The following is a 16,113-nucleotide window of genomic DNA, read 5'->3' as shown; positions in this document are numbered from 1 at the left end:
GACATGTCCTCCTGGACAAAAATAGTAATGTTCTTTCTGTGTTTAGGTCTGAAATAAGCAGCTCAAATTTGACTTTCCAAATATTAGAAATCTTCTCTGCACATACTGTATGGCACTGTGTGCAAATGAACATGTATTTGTAGTCCGTTGTATGCGTGTGTGCTTATGTGCCAAAGAGAGACACCGAGTTGGGTTAGGAGGGTTTGAGTGAATCACTGTGGTGTGCGCAGCTCTAAAATGAAATAGGATTTCAGTCATTTGAAGTGGTGAAATGATGGGACTCATTAGGCTGTGAGGACGTCGGTTGAGTAGGCGGTCCTTTATTGCGGCCTCGGTGACAGCTGCTGTTACCAAGTTCATAATTCCACAGGTCAGCAAAGTGTGGCCCTTCTACCTAAAGATCGAGTACACAGCGGAGCAAAGTTAATAATGTGTATATGTGGCATGTGCTTACCCTCGAACCTGTTCATTGGCTCTCGTGCCTGCAGTTTGTATCCAGTAAAGCAACATTATTTACTGTATGAGATCCTTCTGCAGTCGTGAACCAGAGTCAGTATTGTGTCAGAAAGCCAAAGTAATAATGTCCATATGAGGAATGAACATTTTAAATTGGTTGTTGGCCTTGAGTTATTGTATAAAAAGCCACGCTGCTTCCTTCTGCCAATGCCTGACGTACTACTCAGTATTTCATGTATTAGTTATGGTTGGATCCAAACCTACCAACCAGATTTGTAGCATTAATAGACTCATTCCTTTGGACGTGTGTGTGTGTGTGTGTGTGTGTGTGTGTGCTTGAGGGCTGTTTAAATCTCCTCATGTCCACAAGTAGCCTGAAATGGACTCTATGAAGACTTCGGTAGACTTTCAAATTAAATTTCTTTCTAGTATCAATACTGTTAAAACAATTCAGAAAAAAAAAAAAAAACTTTGTAAAAAGATTCGAAGTTCAAAACTTTAAGTTGACCTTCATGGACAGATTAACAGTGCGGCATCATCTTATTTTGGTCCTGCGTTCTCAGAGGACCTGATGACGGTGAAGACGTCACTGTACGCACAACAAAAGTCCACTAGGGCGCAATCTACAAGACTTTTGGATCCAGTCTGAAGAAATGTGCCTCACTCTGCACTCTTTTACAAACCCAATTCCACTCTGCTGAGGATGTCAACACAGTATGATGGGAGCCGCAAGGTCTGAGGGTAATTGGCTTTGTAAAATCTGAGTCAAAATGCAAATTTGTGTCAACATTTTTGCAGGTGTTTTCTACTTTTTTCTAATAACTTGGAACAACAGAGTACAAACAAACTGCAACTCCTGACAGGTCTATAAATAATATCTCTAAATACACGGGAACCCAGCTGAATTACAGATTGCAACCATGAATACCATTAATAAAGCAGCGGCATATACCGAATCTCTTGTTTAAGTCAGTCTCAGTGTCACACAGCGGTGATGTTTCTATGCCAGTGTGGAAGCTGTATATTGTTGTCCTCCGGCAATTATTGTATGTTCAAAGGAAGCGCAACAAGACATGCTGATTAAAGGAACAGTGTACCAGAGCGTGCTGGGGTTAATTGTTTTGTCCAAACAACTGCATATGGTAGTGGGTGTATAAAGATGTTTTATTTGGTTTCCCCTCGGGCCTCAGCCTCGACTTCATCCGTCTATCTATCTATCTACCTATCTATCTTTTTGTAGTGGCTTCACCACTGTGTCAAATCCAATTATTGGTCAGAAGTAGAATAATAATTATATCCAAACAAATCACACATTGTAACTAACTAGGGCTTGACTTTGATTAGTTGACTCAGTAGCCTGAGCTGGCTCTTTCTGAAGAGTTTGCCTTGCTCTTCTTCCTCCACTTTCCATTTGGGACAGATAAGAAGTAGGCTTACCCCCGACTGTATCTTTTCTAATTTGGTCTGAATACTGTAGATCAGCAATCAGCACTTTATGACTTATGCGCTCAGCAGTAATAAAAAATTAAGTGGTTATTCGGGGAATAAAGAGACAAGTGTATCCATCAAAAATAGAACAATACAACAGATGATCTGGACGGAATAATTTTAGGAGTGCAGCGAATATTGTGCACACATAAAAAAGGACCCAATGGGCACTGGGCCAGCTCTAAGTTATTAGTCGTTTTGGACTAGGGGGGCGTTAGGGTTAGGATTTAAGGTTAGAAATCTTAGGGAAGTATTTCTGTGCAGCTTCTTTTAGCCAGTGTCTGTCTCAGGCTTCGAGATTTCAAGCAAGATGATTATCTCACAATGTGAATCAGATCTTCACCGGAGGCGGCTTCTTGTGCTTTTAGTACCTCATCCAGCACCAAGAAGAGGAGACTAGAATGTTTATAAACGCCTCATTAGTACGTGTGCTTAAATATGAAGTGTCCTCCTAAATGGGTTATGTTGCCTTCCATTAAGTCAGCAGCGTTATCAGATGGTGTGTTTTCTGCAGTGCTGTTAAAATCTGCTCAGCCTCCGCGCTCTCCCCAGTCCACCCAGTTTCACACACACACACACACACAAAAAACAAAACCCTCCAGTCTGTCTGTGTGGCCGGCTTCCTCTCATTTTCACCAGCCTCTCCTCCTCTTGCTCTCCCAGTATTGTTTCCTACCGATTCAGCAACATCTGCTCATCAGCGGCTCTTTGTCTTTTCATTTGACACCACTGAAAGCCCACCTGGCTTCACCTGCCCCTCGTTCCTCCTTGTCCCAGCAGATGTGATGCTTCTGCTGTGGCCCTGTGAACTGTTTTCTCGGAGTACTGCAGCAACACCGAGCCGGCTATAAATCACATTGCATTATCACCGCGCCGCGCTTCGCCCCGCCTACCAGCCGCCTCCGATTGGCCGGGGACGCTCCGCCGGCCCGCCCCCCCCCCCCCCACCTCATGCAAGCCTGACTCCGGTGCAATCGTAAATCCCGCCTCCTTCCCCGGGCTCGGTGATTGGGAGAGAGGGGCTCTCCTTGAGCTGTCGATCATGCTCCTTTTTCTTGTGCGCCCCTGTTTCAGTGCTGCTGCTGCTGCCTGCGACGCACCGAGTGCGGAGCCCCGAGACGCGCTGCATACCGACAGAGACTCACGGGAGCGGGCTCATTAACGCACAAGTGGAGACCTGCGGCCGACCGGGACGCCCAGATCACATCCTGTCCTCTGCCAAAGAGCAAAAAAAAAAAAAAAAAAAAGAAGAAGAATTTTTTAAATAAAAAATAAATAAATAAGGAAAGAAACAAACCTATTTACTGTAAAAGTCATTGGACAGTTCAGATTCGACCGTCTCTTCTCATGCGTTAGCAGAAATATTTTCTCTTTTCTTCAAGGCACTGAGAGCCACACTAAGTGTCTGGGATATTTGTTTTGGTTTTTTTTTTGTTTTTTTAAATTTTTATTTATTTATTTATTTTTTCCCTCTTGCTCTTATATTTTTCTGGCTGAGAGATTCTGCACAGGAGAAGAAATACAACCCCCCCCCCCCCACTCCATCCTCCTCCTCTTCCTCCTCCTCTGCCTCTCTCTCCGACGGGGGTCATCAAAAGGAAAAGTCAAGTGGATAAGACTGATGTTTTCGTCCAGTCACATGTAGAAGCGTTGGACTATTGCTGCTGACATTCATCCACTGGGTCGTGTTGTAGTTGTTGTTGTGTGCGTGCGTGCGTGCGTGCGTGTGTGTGTGCGTGCTTGTGTATGCGAGTGGGTCCCCCCCCCGTGTACCCCCCCCCCCCCCCCTCCACTAAATAGGCTACACAGATTCCCTGCAACGTTACGATTAAGGAGAAATACCGAGACGTTTGACTGCAAAAACAAGCAGAAAATCCATCCCAACTCCATCATGGGCTGCCCCCTGTTGTGGAACGCGTTCGCCGCCTTCATCCTGGTTCTGCTGTCGAAAGGTAAGTTCTTATGTTCTCGTGAGCTACTTTGCTGATCCGCTGCTGCGTCGAGGCGCACGTATCTTCGACTTTCATTTTCTGAAAACGGCGGTGGAGGTGAATGCTAATGATGAGAGAGGAAGGTGGGGGGTGGGGGGGGGGTTGTCTACCTGCCGGTGAATCACGCGTGTCTGCTGTGCCACTGCGCTCCAGCTTTCCGGTTCCTCACGCAGAGAAACGGAGAGAGAGACGCGGCGTCTCCGCGTCCGTCCGTCCGTCCGTCCGTCCTTCCCTCCTTCCGTGCGTGCGTGCGCAGACGCGTGCACGTGAGCGCAGCAGCAGGTTCATTTCCGAGCCAACCTCGTGGTTCAGTGTAAGCAACGAGTGATACATGTTAAGATGTTTACTATGGAGGTTGGTTTTGGAGGTGTGAGGTGTGGGGGGGGGGGGGGGGCTAATCCCCCAGTTTTTTTTTTTAACATTCCTTTACGTGACGTGAATTGCCCGGTATCCCACGCATACGACGCACCACCAGAGCACAAGAGTGGGGGGGGGGGGGGGGGTAAGGGAGGAGAAGGAGGTGGTGGTTAATGTCAGTGGAAGCAGAAGCAATGCAGAGAGAGTGTTTTGTTCCCTGGCTTCTAAAACCAAGGTCGAGGGGGGGGGGGGGGGGTATATAAAAGAAGGATGGAGAGTTTGTGGTGGTGTTGATGGCAGGTGGGGATGGGGGTCGGCTACAAACGCTTTAAAACCGTCTCACAACTTGCACGACCCCAAAATTTCAGATGGGATTTTCAGCGGCTTCAGTCTGAGTAACACAAACAGCTGGTGTACTTATGTTGTTGTTGCCGTCCGCAGGGAACACTGACCTGGGAATATTTAAAATCCTTTTGAATTTTTCATAATGCCGTCCATGCTTTGGGATGTCCCACCATATATTAGTTGTGCATGGCGTTTTCACCAGGCGTTTTTATTTCCCCCAGCTCATCTAGCACGGACACACATACACACACCTGGCTCAATTAGTCCTGCCTTCTTCCTCTGGGAAATCAGTATATAAATAAATCACTCCGCCTCTTAATAACAATAATTGATGTGTCAGTGCAATAAGATGTGAGGTTAACAGCCTGCAGATGCAGACGGGCTATAGCCTCCTGCTCCTGAGCTCCTTGTGGGCATGAGAGCCCAGCTGGTCATGGTTGGCTTGCCACAGCAAGCCCCTTCCACACCAGGCAGAGAGCAGACAGACGGCCCTGCAGGACGCACAAAGTACACAAACACAATGGTCCCGGCACAACGGAAACCAACCCTACAACCATATTGAGCGGTCGCCCTCTGAATTTGGAAACTGTGGGTTTTGCGATGTGTCCAATTATGCTAGCCACAGTTGAGGAATGATTGGATGTTGATGTGAGTTGTGCACATTGCAGCAAATGTGAATCAGATTCGTCTTGGAGAGGGATCCTGCCCACTGTTCGTTGTTGCTGTAGGTCCACAACACATTCGTCTTTTAAGGTGGAAAGCATGCATTATAAAAGAAGAACATGACTGCTAAAAGGGCACTGTCCACTGCTTGATAAATCATGCAGCAGTGGAATAATCCTTTGTATCTGCGCCCCTGACAGGCAGACCACTGTGTCATGTAGTTGCCTAAATGCTTCCTCACTGCTGCTCAGCAGATTGTGTATGGGTGATTATTTCCCCGTTAAAGATTTACAATGCAAATGCTTCTGAACGATCATGCAGCCTTTAATTCATTTGAAGATATTTCTTCCTCTTCACTGTCATCATCACTAATATAACCACTTCACATTATGCATGACAACAGCTTTCCGGTAGACACGGAGAAATGTCTTTCATACCTACACGATAGTTTGGCATCCAGGTTGAAAAGGGGGCATTTTTCCGCCTGCTGCAGAATACTATCAGGCTTTTCAAAGGTTTCCTTCTGGCTTTGCGTTTGAATACACAGAATACAACCAACCACAATGGGTGTGATGGTCAGCTCCTTCTTACTCCCTTTCTAAAACTGCCTCACACTCCCACCCTTTTTTTCTCTCATCCAAAATGCTGAAGCATTGTAGCTCTGGCAAGGTGGCTCACCAAGTGCCCGCTCGTACAGTTAAATATCTCAGTATTTTTGGCATATAAACTGTCTGCAATTAATCAAAGCCTGACTCATCTATGAGACCAGACAGTGTGAGGCTTTGCTGTGTTCTTGATTGTGGATCATTAAGGCTGTGAATGGATCCACACACGCCTCTGCCAGGAATTAAACAATTTCCCCTTCGCTCAGTGGATTTCTGTTCGGACACTAACCTGCAAGATCTGATGGTGAGGACGATGTTGCCATTGATTCAGTGAAAAACAAGGAGGCACGAGAAATTGCCTCTGCTTAATAGGTCAGAGCAGAGGACGTCTAAGGTTATGTCACAGCGGATTTTATTTTAATGCGATATTTAGATGATTAAGGAGCATGTTTTTGCTGAACGGGTTTCCACCGTTCCATTCCTACTGCAGGAACTTCGATTTTTTCACTGCGCTGTACGTACAGGAGATGCCACTAACGGTCAAACAGTCCAGCAGATGGGCCTTCGCAGTGACATGCACTGTTGTGACAGAGCTTCAGGAAGAGGAAATGTACACAACAGAGACAGGAGCGGTCGCTTTGTAGCCCACTATCCTTCTTGTTTCAGCAGCATATGGGGGCCAAGTGGGGTCAATGCGCATTGCACATGTTAGCATGTAGCCTCCCTCTTGCCTCCCTGCCCCCTCACAGAAAGACAGACAGACAGACAGACAGACAGACCAACACACGCACACACACACACACTCGACTGGGTTGCCATTTTTGGCTTGGGGATGAAGAGGACGGAGATGCCAGTATCAACAGATGCCTTGCACTCCTATTCTGGAGGGGCCTCTGCTTTTTCTCCCTCCCTTTGAAATCTGTGGTTTCTGTGTGCTGTTGTTCTCCATGTTTGGCTTAGAAATGCTCTGCCATTTTGGCAGGTTTTATTTATCTGCAAGTGTTGGAAAGGGAGCTCCTGGATTTGGTCTGAAGAGCCTCAGGGACGAGGGCTGGAGGTTTAACCGCCCCACATCTGTGGTGCGAATGTTTCACTCTGGGGCCTCACTCCTTCAGTTTCTCCCATTTGTTCTGTGGTGGCCTACAGTAACATCTTACATGGAGTCTATTCCTCCTCAGAATGCTTTACAGAAACGTAGCATACCTTCACAGAGGACTTCGCTTTGATGGGAAAAGATTAGGGCCAGTGAGTTTGGTGTGCAGAGGTAGTGTTAATTAATGGCTGAATTGGCTGGTTGTAAGTTAAAATGTATGTCCACTAAAGGCAGAACTGTTACTACAAAACTGTTGTAAGTGAAGGTGCACTGCAGACGTGTTGAGAGATGATACTTTACATTCCTTTTCATATACTTCTGTTATTGTAAAGATATTACAGTGTGGGATTAAAATTGTTATTCTCCCACTTAAAAGCAGCTCAACTTAACCCCCGCCCCTTTTTTTTTTCCTGAAATATCAAGAGTTCATTTAACCACTTGCACCAAATATTTACTGAAGTGAATGCAACACGTAGAATAATTTCCAACTTCACAACCACTGGTAGCGATTGGTTTCGCCACTGACTTCTCAGGAATAGCTTTCCCACTGACTTATATTGTGTGACTAAAGCTGGGTTTTCTCTATTTACGATATCATTACAATTAAACCTGGTGGTGGATTTCCAGCTGTCTCCTTTTCAATTTGAACTGGTTCCATGAGGCATGATACAGGAGGAATGTGAGAAAAAGGAGTTTCAATTTTCGTGAAATATTGCTTTGTAAAATTGACTGAAAAACCACCTGATGCAAACACATATTTATTATTTTCTGTGGCATTTGCACTTTTTTTTTTTTTTTTTTTTTGGCAAATTTCACTTGTTAGTGTTACTTGTTTTTAAATGTGCACTTTCAAATTGCATATATAGCAGGTAAATAGAAATGAACCTATTATTTATTTCAATTTCACTTCTGATATGGTGAGGAGCCACATCAGGGTTACAGTGACTTTAAAATACAACTAGTTCAGTATTTATAATCCCAGAGGGGAAATTGACTTGCAGCTTGAAACAAAATGACACTAAAGCCAAGGTAGACGCTCAGACCAAAGGACAATAAAACTAGGATTGTCGTTTTGTTTCCAGCAGAAAGTGCAAGTAAAAGGATCCTGTGTGCACGAAATAAATAAAAAAAAAAAATATTTAAATTATTGCAACTGGCTCTGGAATGTCAAACATCAAATTCTTTATTTAGAGTTCGCGGATATTGGTGCATATACTGAAGAAACCAAGAAAATAATTACTGTATTTAAGCCACATTCCTTATTTGTGCCCTCAGACTGCGTGGGTTTTGCAGCCTTTCCAATTACAGAGATCTATAACCCTGTGAGCTGGTGACCGCACGGCCGGCCAAGGCTGCAAGTGAACTCGGCATCTCGAAGCGTTAACCGCTGGCAAGAGTAGTGGCCAAGAGGTCACAGGTCCAAATCCTCCGAGGATGGTTGGCCATGGTGTTGCTGCGGACGATAGGCGGACGCAGGACCAACGCGCCGCCCTTGAGATATCTCTTGTCGGTTTTGATAAACACTTCACTGGGCCTCACATATTGGTTCGCGGGGTTGGCAATTACACACACTGTCAGTGTCATAAATAATGATTACAGCAAGGCTTGTTTGCAATTATAATTACAGTTATAATATATGGAGTTCGCTGTAATGGAAAGGAACTGGGACTGCTTTCAACTCGGGACAGGTAGTTATACTGTGTTTAATTACAGTAGTAATTCGCCTCGTTACAACCTCCCCTCGTCCTCCCCGCGTCCCAGTCCCAGCTTAAAGACCTGTGTCAGTCCGGGTGCGAATATGGATATGAGCTATGGGGTCTTAGTGTAACAAATGAAAAAGGGTTATGTTTTATTTAGTGTAAAAGAAGGATCACCCAAGAGGGAGCGGAGTGGCCGTAGAAGCGGGGATAAGTGGCAGCTCATGTACTCACATCAACCAATGCCCACGCAGGGACACACACACAGAGACATATGCGCACCCACACATACTCCATACTTACGGAGAAATAAACGTATGCATGCAGACACTGTGGAATAGCTCCTTTATTTGGGCGGCTGGGAAGATGAATTTCAACTATTTGCCTGCTGAAGCCGTGAGCTGTAAATCAATGGAAAGCCAATGGAGCCAAACCACGAGGGAAATGGGGGGACATCTCTCTACATATACACCTCAGCATAGATATTAAATCCTCTCATCGATTTCTTTTCAATAGTGTTCATATAGGGGGGAAAAAAAAGAATAAGCCTCAGCAGAGTGGAAATTTCGCTCCTTTGGTTTTTGAGGCTTCAGTTCACACTGCAGATTGAGCTGTCTGCAGGGAAAAAGAGAAGGAGAAAAAGAGATGTTTTCTTGTTTGGCGATGTGCAGATGTTTCACATTTAAGAGAAAAGAATACAGTTGGGGGGGGGGGAGGGCAGTGAGGGACGGGCGTGCTGTGTGATTTTCTTCTCTCTATTCCTCTTCCTTCTAGTCATTTTTGTGCCAGGGAGTTAGCATCATTGGAAACACAGTTCAGATTAGTGCTGGCTGCTCGTCCTGGGGGAGCTGGGAGGGACGAGGGTCCCGCTTCTCTCCCTGTCCTCATTACCAAAAGACAAGGAGCTCGCCGGCGAATCAATGGAAAAGGCTTAGGCACTAATGCAGGCCATGCCTGGTGAAGGGACTTAGCTTTGTGTATGTGTGTGTTTTGTGTCTCTGTGTGTGTGTGTGATCCATCCCTTGTGTGAATTTGTGTGTGTGTTTATGAAGTTTAATCATTTGTGTGACAACAGAAAGCTGCAGAAAAACACGAATTAAAAGCGGCCACTGAATCGCTGGCCATCGGAGGAACGTCAAAACTCCTGGTTTGCTGGCCTGATATTGACCAAAGAGACACTTCTGATATCACAGAAGCCCCTTAATTACACAGCGATAACGTCAGATCCATCAGTGAATCCGTTTAGTCCAGTACTAACTCTGTTACCATTGTAATTAGAATTGCTCAAGGCATTGTTGTCATGGCTACTATTACTACTACTACTGTTACTACTTCAGTACGCTGCAGTTGTGCACAACTTCCTTTACGCACAGACGCACAAAAAAATGAAATAAAATAAAACAAATTTAAACTGCACCTTGGTGTTTCCTGTCAACAACCCCCCACCCACCCGCAGAGGATGCCGGCATCAAAATATGCCAAACAATCCACCTGTCTCACGGCTCAGTCTGTGCTGCATCTGTTTCTCGCCGTAGCTGTGCTGCTGATGTTTCCACATTTGCCTTCATCCCACCCTCGCGCCTCTTGTTTTGTTTACACAGGTAAAACTACCGGGTGCCACAAATGCTAAATAATTGTTTCATGTTGTGGATTTTCAGCCCCTCCGCCGCATCTGACATCTTGCGGTGCTGGAGGTGTTTCTGGGTCTGTGCGGAGGGGATGGGAGGGCAAGGGGGAAGAGAGGGAAATAAATAAAACTGAGGAAAACAGATCAATAAATATTTCAGCAGCTGCTCCCTTCACAGACTTCTCCTGAAGCCATAAGAGGTGGAAAGAAAGATAGAGGGAGGGATGGATGGATAAAGTGCATGAAGGAGAGAGAGAGAGAGAACAGGGGTAATTGTGTTGCAGACTCTTATTCACAGTGAACAGGAGATGGAGGGTGAAAGAGAGAGACAGAGAATGGGGATAATTGTGTCCCACGCTTTAATAGACAGAGAGAGAAGGCATGAGTGAAGGGTGGAGAAGAGACACAGGGTGTGCTAACGAGCATCACATACCAACATTGTCTCCTATGGGAAGCACACACACACAAAAACAGGGGCACACAAGAGGCTGGGCCTCCGGACTTTGGCACTACATTATAGCGTAAGAATCTCTGTCTTCCTGACTTTCACATAATTGTCAATTCCTGTCAGGAGTTAGCGGCAGACTGTGTGGGTGTGTAGTTTGTGCAGAGAGCAGTTCTAAATGATAATGAGCGGGCCGGCAGCTGAGACGACTAACATGTTGCCGCGAATCAGGCGTGGCCGGTGTCAGTGCCACCGCACTCCAATCACCAGCTGATACGTTGCCACAGTGCCATGAAATTTGCTCGCATAAGATGCACATTAAATGCAACCCGCCTAACGTGATATGTATATTTAATGCTGAGGGTGAGAAGCAGCGGGAAGGGGGGAACGCAGTGGGAGCTTATGAGGGTGGACAGGCCAGAGAGATGGAGGAGTTATGAAAAAATGATTGAAGGAGGGCTACTGGGAGTGAGTGAGGGAAGAGAGACAGATGGTGTGAGGGAGGAAGGGGAGGAGGGACTCAAAGACCCGCAACAGGCAGTGATCAAGATGGATTGATTTTGCAGGCAGATGATTAGGTGGGATACAAAAATATGGCAGATTTATCCTGCCAATGAAAACAGTTTGGGTGATATTGCCGTGAGTGGGAGTAGTAAAATTGTTTCAGGGTCACTTGTGTGATATTGCATCGTTAAGGAGCTGGTGCTAATGTGATATGCTACTGGTTGGGGAGTCATTCTAGCACGACAGCACACCTCTAATAAGATGCTTGCAGTGCACCCACATCATAATAAGTGGTGTGGAGCTTGTCAAGAATCCACAGGTTACATATAATGTTTTATTGAGATTCTCTTCCAAATTGTCAGCATATACAGCCATCAAATACCAACAGAACATGATTTGTTGTTCCTGTTTGGAAATAATTAAGAAAACAAACATTTTCTAAACCCAGTAATAGAAAATGCTTGGTGTATTTACCTTTAGCTCAGCTTGGACCGAGATTTAAAGATATACCGTGATTCCCTGTCGGCCTACACGTGACTACGGCTCCAGCTGTGAAGCCGCCTGTGGGATTTTTCTGTAATATTGTCCACATTAGCGCGACATCCTGACAGTAAAGACTCACTTAGGCAGAATTTCACCAAGGATTCAGCTATGACAGCTCTATAAATGGACTTACAGGAAATGCTTCACAGTGTCTTGTGAGATTTTGATTTCTTTCTCCGTGCCCTCTGGGTATTTGAGTGTTAAAATTTACTGCACATATTTTGAGGCAAAAGATCAGACAGGCTTGTTTCTCTTTGAACAAATATCATATTTGTGATACTGCAGCGGTATTGTCGTATGGATGTTAGGTGAGATTTCATCAAACATTTTTGCTGAAATAGACCATTAATTGGTTTGGGAGAAGATGCTACTGTGTGTTATTGTGTTATGATATTTCCCTAATTAGATGAAGGCTCAGATAGCGCTAAAAGCCTGCGCTGCCCTCCCTAGCTCAGTAATGTAATGAGTGAAATTCCATTAGTGCTTGGGCCTGCATTGAGGTGGATGGGATCACAATATTCAACTCAGACATTATTTAAGATATTTCAGGATTCTGGTGTTCTTTTGAATTGTGCTTCAATAACATATCATGTTTTTATTCACTGAGGGATGCGAACTGAATAATGCTATCTGATTTGTTGTGTAATGGAAGTCCTGCAGTGCCAGTCTGATCTCCGAATACAGCTCCAAAATCTTTTACTTTTCAAGGCCACGGCACTTCAAAAACATATGTCAATTACTTTTTTTTCCCTCTTGTGTTGGAGCAGCACTAAATAGGAAGGAATCCGGCCAAATTGTGCTTCTTAAAATCCAAAATATCATTCCGGAGATGCAAGTCAAATTTCCAATTAAGATTTCTCATCCCAGTGTCCTAGATGCAGCAGTTATTATCATACTAGAGGAAATGTAAATGTATCAATAAATTATTATTGCCTGAAGCTGGTGTCCTCTGCCATCCTGTGTTTAGGGTTAATGCTGTATACAGCAGGTCCTCAGTTTACAACGTCCTCGACCTGCGGCGTTTCGTGGTTATGTCACCATCGTCCATAAATTTAACACTAAAAGTCTTGTTCCATCATTCCGACATACAACGTTTGCAGCGTTGAGACAAATTTCACGTGGGAACTAGTTGGCGAGCGGAGGGGACAAATACATCGTCATGTGGCTCTATACGAGGAAGACGGCTTCGTTTACTTTTGCTGGTTTTGCACCATATTGGATTGTGCTACATTAATTTTTTATTTTTACAGCACAGTATATTATGATTTCACCACTGTGTTAGCGTAGGTGAGTGACATAGGTTCTTATGTACAGTATGTGGAATTCCGACGTAAGTCCCTTCACTGAGCAAATGTATGGCACCTGGAGCACCTGGAGCACCAGGACGTGGCTTTAGTAGATAAAAAAAAAAAACAAACAATCATTTTGGCAAGCCTCCCTTTAGAAACTACTCTGTGAAATCATTTTGTCACAGCAAACATCACACTCTCTCCCCATTGTTGGGGTGCCGACCGTATCGATGTGACCTTTATCTGGCCGGCCGACCTCCGATTCCATTACAAAATAATGAAGGTGTCAGAAAAGGGCAATTAGCTGCTTAATGTTTGGCAACAGTACTCTAATATAACGCTTTTGCTGACAAGTCAATATCTGTACCTGACAGCAGCTGCTGTACTCAGAGACACAATAACTGTTCATGGAGATGTTGACATTATAGGAACAAATTTCTTGATTTAGGCTCTGTTGAGTCTGTTCCACTGCATTTTCTAAAAATAAAATATTGCAGGTGAGATTGACAGGTTGAAAATAAAAACAAACCCCAAAACAATCAGTGATAGAGATGTCTTTATACAACCCTGAAATTAAAAATCTGGACATTGATTGGATTAGGATGTCTTCACAGGCCACCAATGTAAAATAAAACATGAGAGAGCTCAAGATAAAAAAAAAAAAAAAAAGAAGAAAAAATGTAGTTTTGCAAAACAGCAAAACAAAATCGTTATCAGGCTGGGTCAGAGCAAGACCCACAATATTGAAGATTCAAATCAGATATCTGAACCGCTGAAGATAAACGGCCCAATTCAACACTTGTTATTAGGCTTCATGTTGCCCTAGTGCGTGTAAATGTCTGCTTTATCAAACCTTCGGTTACCTTTGTTTGTTATTTCAGGTTTGACAGCTGTAATCAGAATTGATTTGGATACTGCTGGGAGGCAGCTAAATCAGACATGACAAATGTGTGGCAGACAGTGCAGGTGTTTTCTCAATCAGGCTGGTGTGAGTCATCCTCTCACAAATCCATCATGATCAAATCTTATTGATGATGGGCTTCTATGAAGGACCTTTTCTTTTTTTTAATATGACGGGACAGAAAAAAACAAGACAGTTGATCGACTGCAATGCAAAAACATGCGTTTCAATTTAGCCCTACAGAGCATTTATAAATCAAAAGACATTGGAAGAAATTCTGCTCAGGCTATTGATTTCCCCTTAATTAGATTATTTTTCTTTTTTGTTTTTCTGGCTAGAATTAATGTGAGGAGTTCTGATGGTGGCACAGGGCTCGCCTTAGGGTTCAATTAGTTCAGACAGTTAAAACAGTCACATCATATATAGTTTATAATGGGTTTTACTTTATTAAAGTGTGCCGCTAAAACTCGGTGTAAAGTGCTGAATGCGATGTACTTAAGCAAATATGTTTGATATCATGTTCTGAAAAAGAAGCTCTTTAGCCGTTGTGTCTTTTAATGCTTCATTTCTGCTCCCTGCATCACACAGAGGTTCTTTATTCTCAAGTATATAGATGTCTGTCGTCAGCATTTTGACAGTGTGGTTTTGATGTAGTGCAGTGATGTTTTTTAAAGCATGGATTTCTAAATGAGCCGAGATTCTCTTTCATATGAGTGTGCCGAACGCGCTGAACGCGAAGATGGCACTACACGACTTGTCAAGCTATATAGATTGAATCCCTTTGAAATGCTGCATGTTTGAAAATGCAACATTTCAATTCAGAGGACAGCAATTACACAGTCAGACGTGGAAGTGAATAGAATGGCATTACAGTAGTGCGCCATATTTATTATACTGTAAAAAGCCGGCCGGCTTGTGTTCTGTAAGTTATGCTTTGGTGCTCAGCCCTGGGGACCCCCCGGCTCTCTCGCCGTGCCCATTCACCCGTCACTACTTCTGTGCTTTCAGCTCGCACTTGAGGCCGTCCGTTTGCTGTTTCTGGGGCAACTTGATGCCTCCCAGGGATATGGACATAGGTGATAAGCAGGACCATCACAGTTGTCAACCTCCTCTGGCTGCTCTGATTACCTGGGGGACACCACATTTTCAAAAGTTGTCATAAAAGCTTTGCCTCTCCTGCTGTGGTCCCCCCTCTAACATACTCCCTTTGCAGCGAGTTTTATTTTAATGCATGCAGATATAAATAACTTCATTCATGCTTGTTAGAATACAACCCCCCCCCCCCCCCACTTGTCTAAGAGAAAGGTATATCACAGCAGATGTTGGTGAATATACCCTCCAAGATCACAATGTGACTTTGCTCCGGGGCACGACAACATTGGCTGTTATCACTGTCACAACCGCCGTCTTTTTGCTATATTAATATATGCCTTAGTGTGGCAATTGAATACTACTTTTTTTCCCATAAATTATTCAAGCTGAATTCCACTTTGTTGCATAACATCAGACAAAACTCTGACAATGAGACAAAAACTATTGCAACTCGTTTTCTTAGATCTTCATAACATGGCAGTTCAAATCCGCCAAAAGTTGAGGGATGATGTCGAATTACTGCCCATTCTAATATCACTCATAAACAAAAACAACAATGATATGATGAGTAACTCACTCAACAGAACCAGGAACTAGATTCTTAAATAGAATTAATGCTCTAATTAGGTCAATAAAAATAATAATAAAATAATAATAAAATAATAATAAAAATTAGGATATCTGAGATATTTGCAGCATCAAATATATAAAAACAATTACACAAGCAGGCAGTTGGTAACAAGCACAAGTATTAGGAAGTATTTATTTATTAATCTACCCAAGGGATTCCGATTTGGCAAAGAGAAAACACTCCGCCAACCGTTTCCAAGATGCAGGTTTGATCCCTGCTTCCTGCTTGGCCGGGCGCTCCATTGAGCAGATTTAAATGTTGGCTGAGGGGAAATCAGGAAGGGATCCATGTCTATTAGAGGGCACACCTTCCCTACAACAAAACATGGAACTGGCAGTGATAAGGACTGTAGAACAAAGACAATATGCCTTTCTGAAAACTGACTG

At 44.0% G+C, this 16,113-nt stretch overlaps 1 protein-coding gene across 1 annotated transcript in view; it reads left to right on the top strand.

Annotated features, from left to right (window-relative positions):
* Positions 1-3,835: 3,835 nt before the first annotated feature.
* iglon5 (IgLON family member 5) overlaps positions 3,836-16,113 on the top strand; it is an 87,155-nt gene continuing 74,877 nt past the window's right edge. The window contains exon 1 of the mRNA XM_029504493.1: positions 3,836-3,896. Coding sequence (XP_029360353.1) covers positions 3,836-3,896 — 61 coding nt within the window. The remainder of the gene's footprint in view (positions 3,897-16,113) is intronic.

This window comes from Echeneis naucrates, chromosome 6 (genome assembly GCF_900963305.1).
Source record: "Echeneis naucrates chromosome 6, fEcheNa1.1, whole genome shotgun sequence".
Classification (NCBI taxonomy): Eukaryota; Metazoa; Chordata; class Actinopteri; order Carangiformes; family Echeneidae; genus Echeneis; species Echeneis naucrates.
Note: the sequence above shows the minus strand (reverse complement) of the source record. Positions and strands in the feature narration are given on the sequence as shown.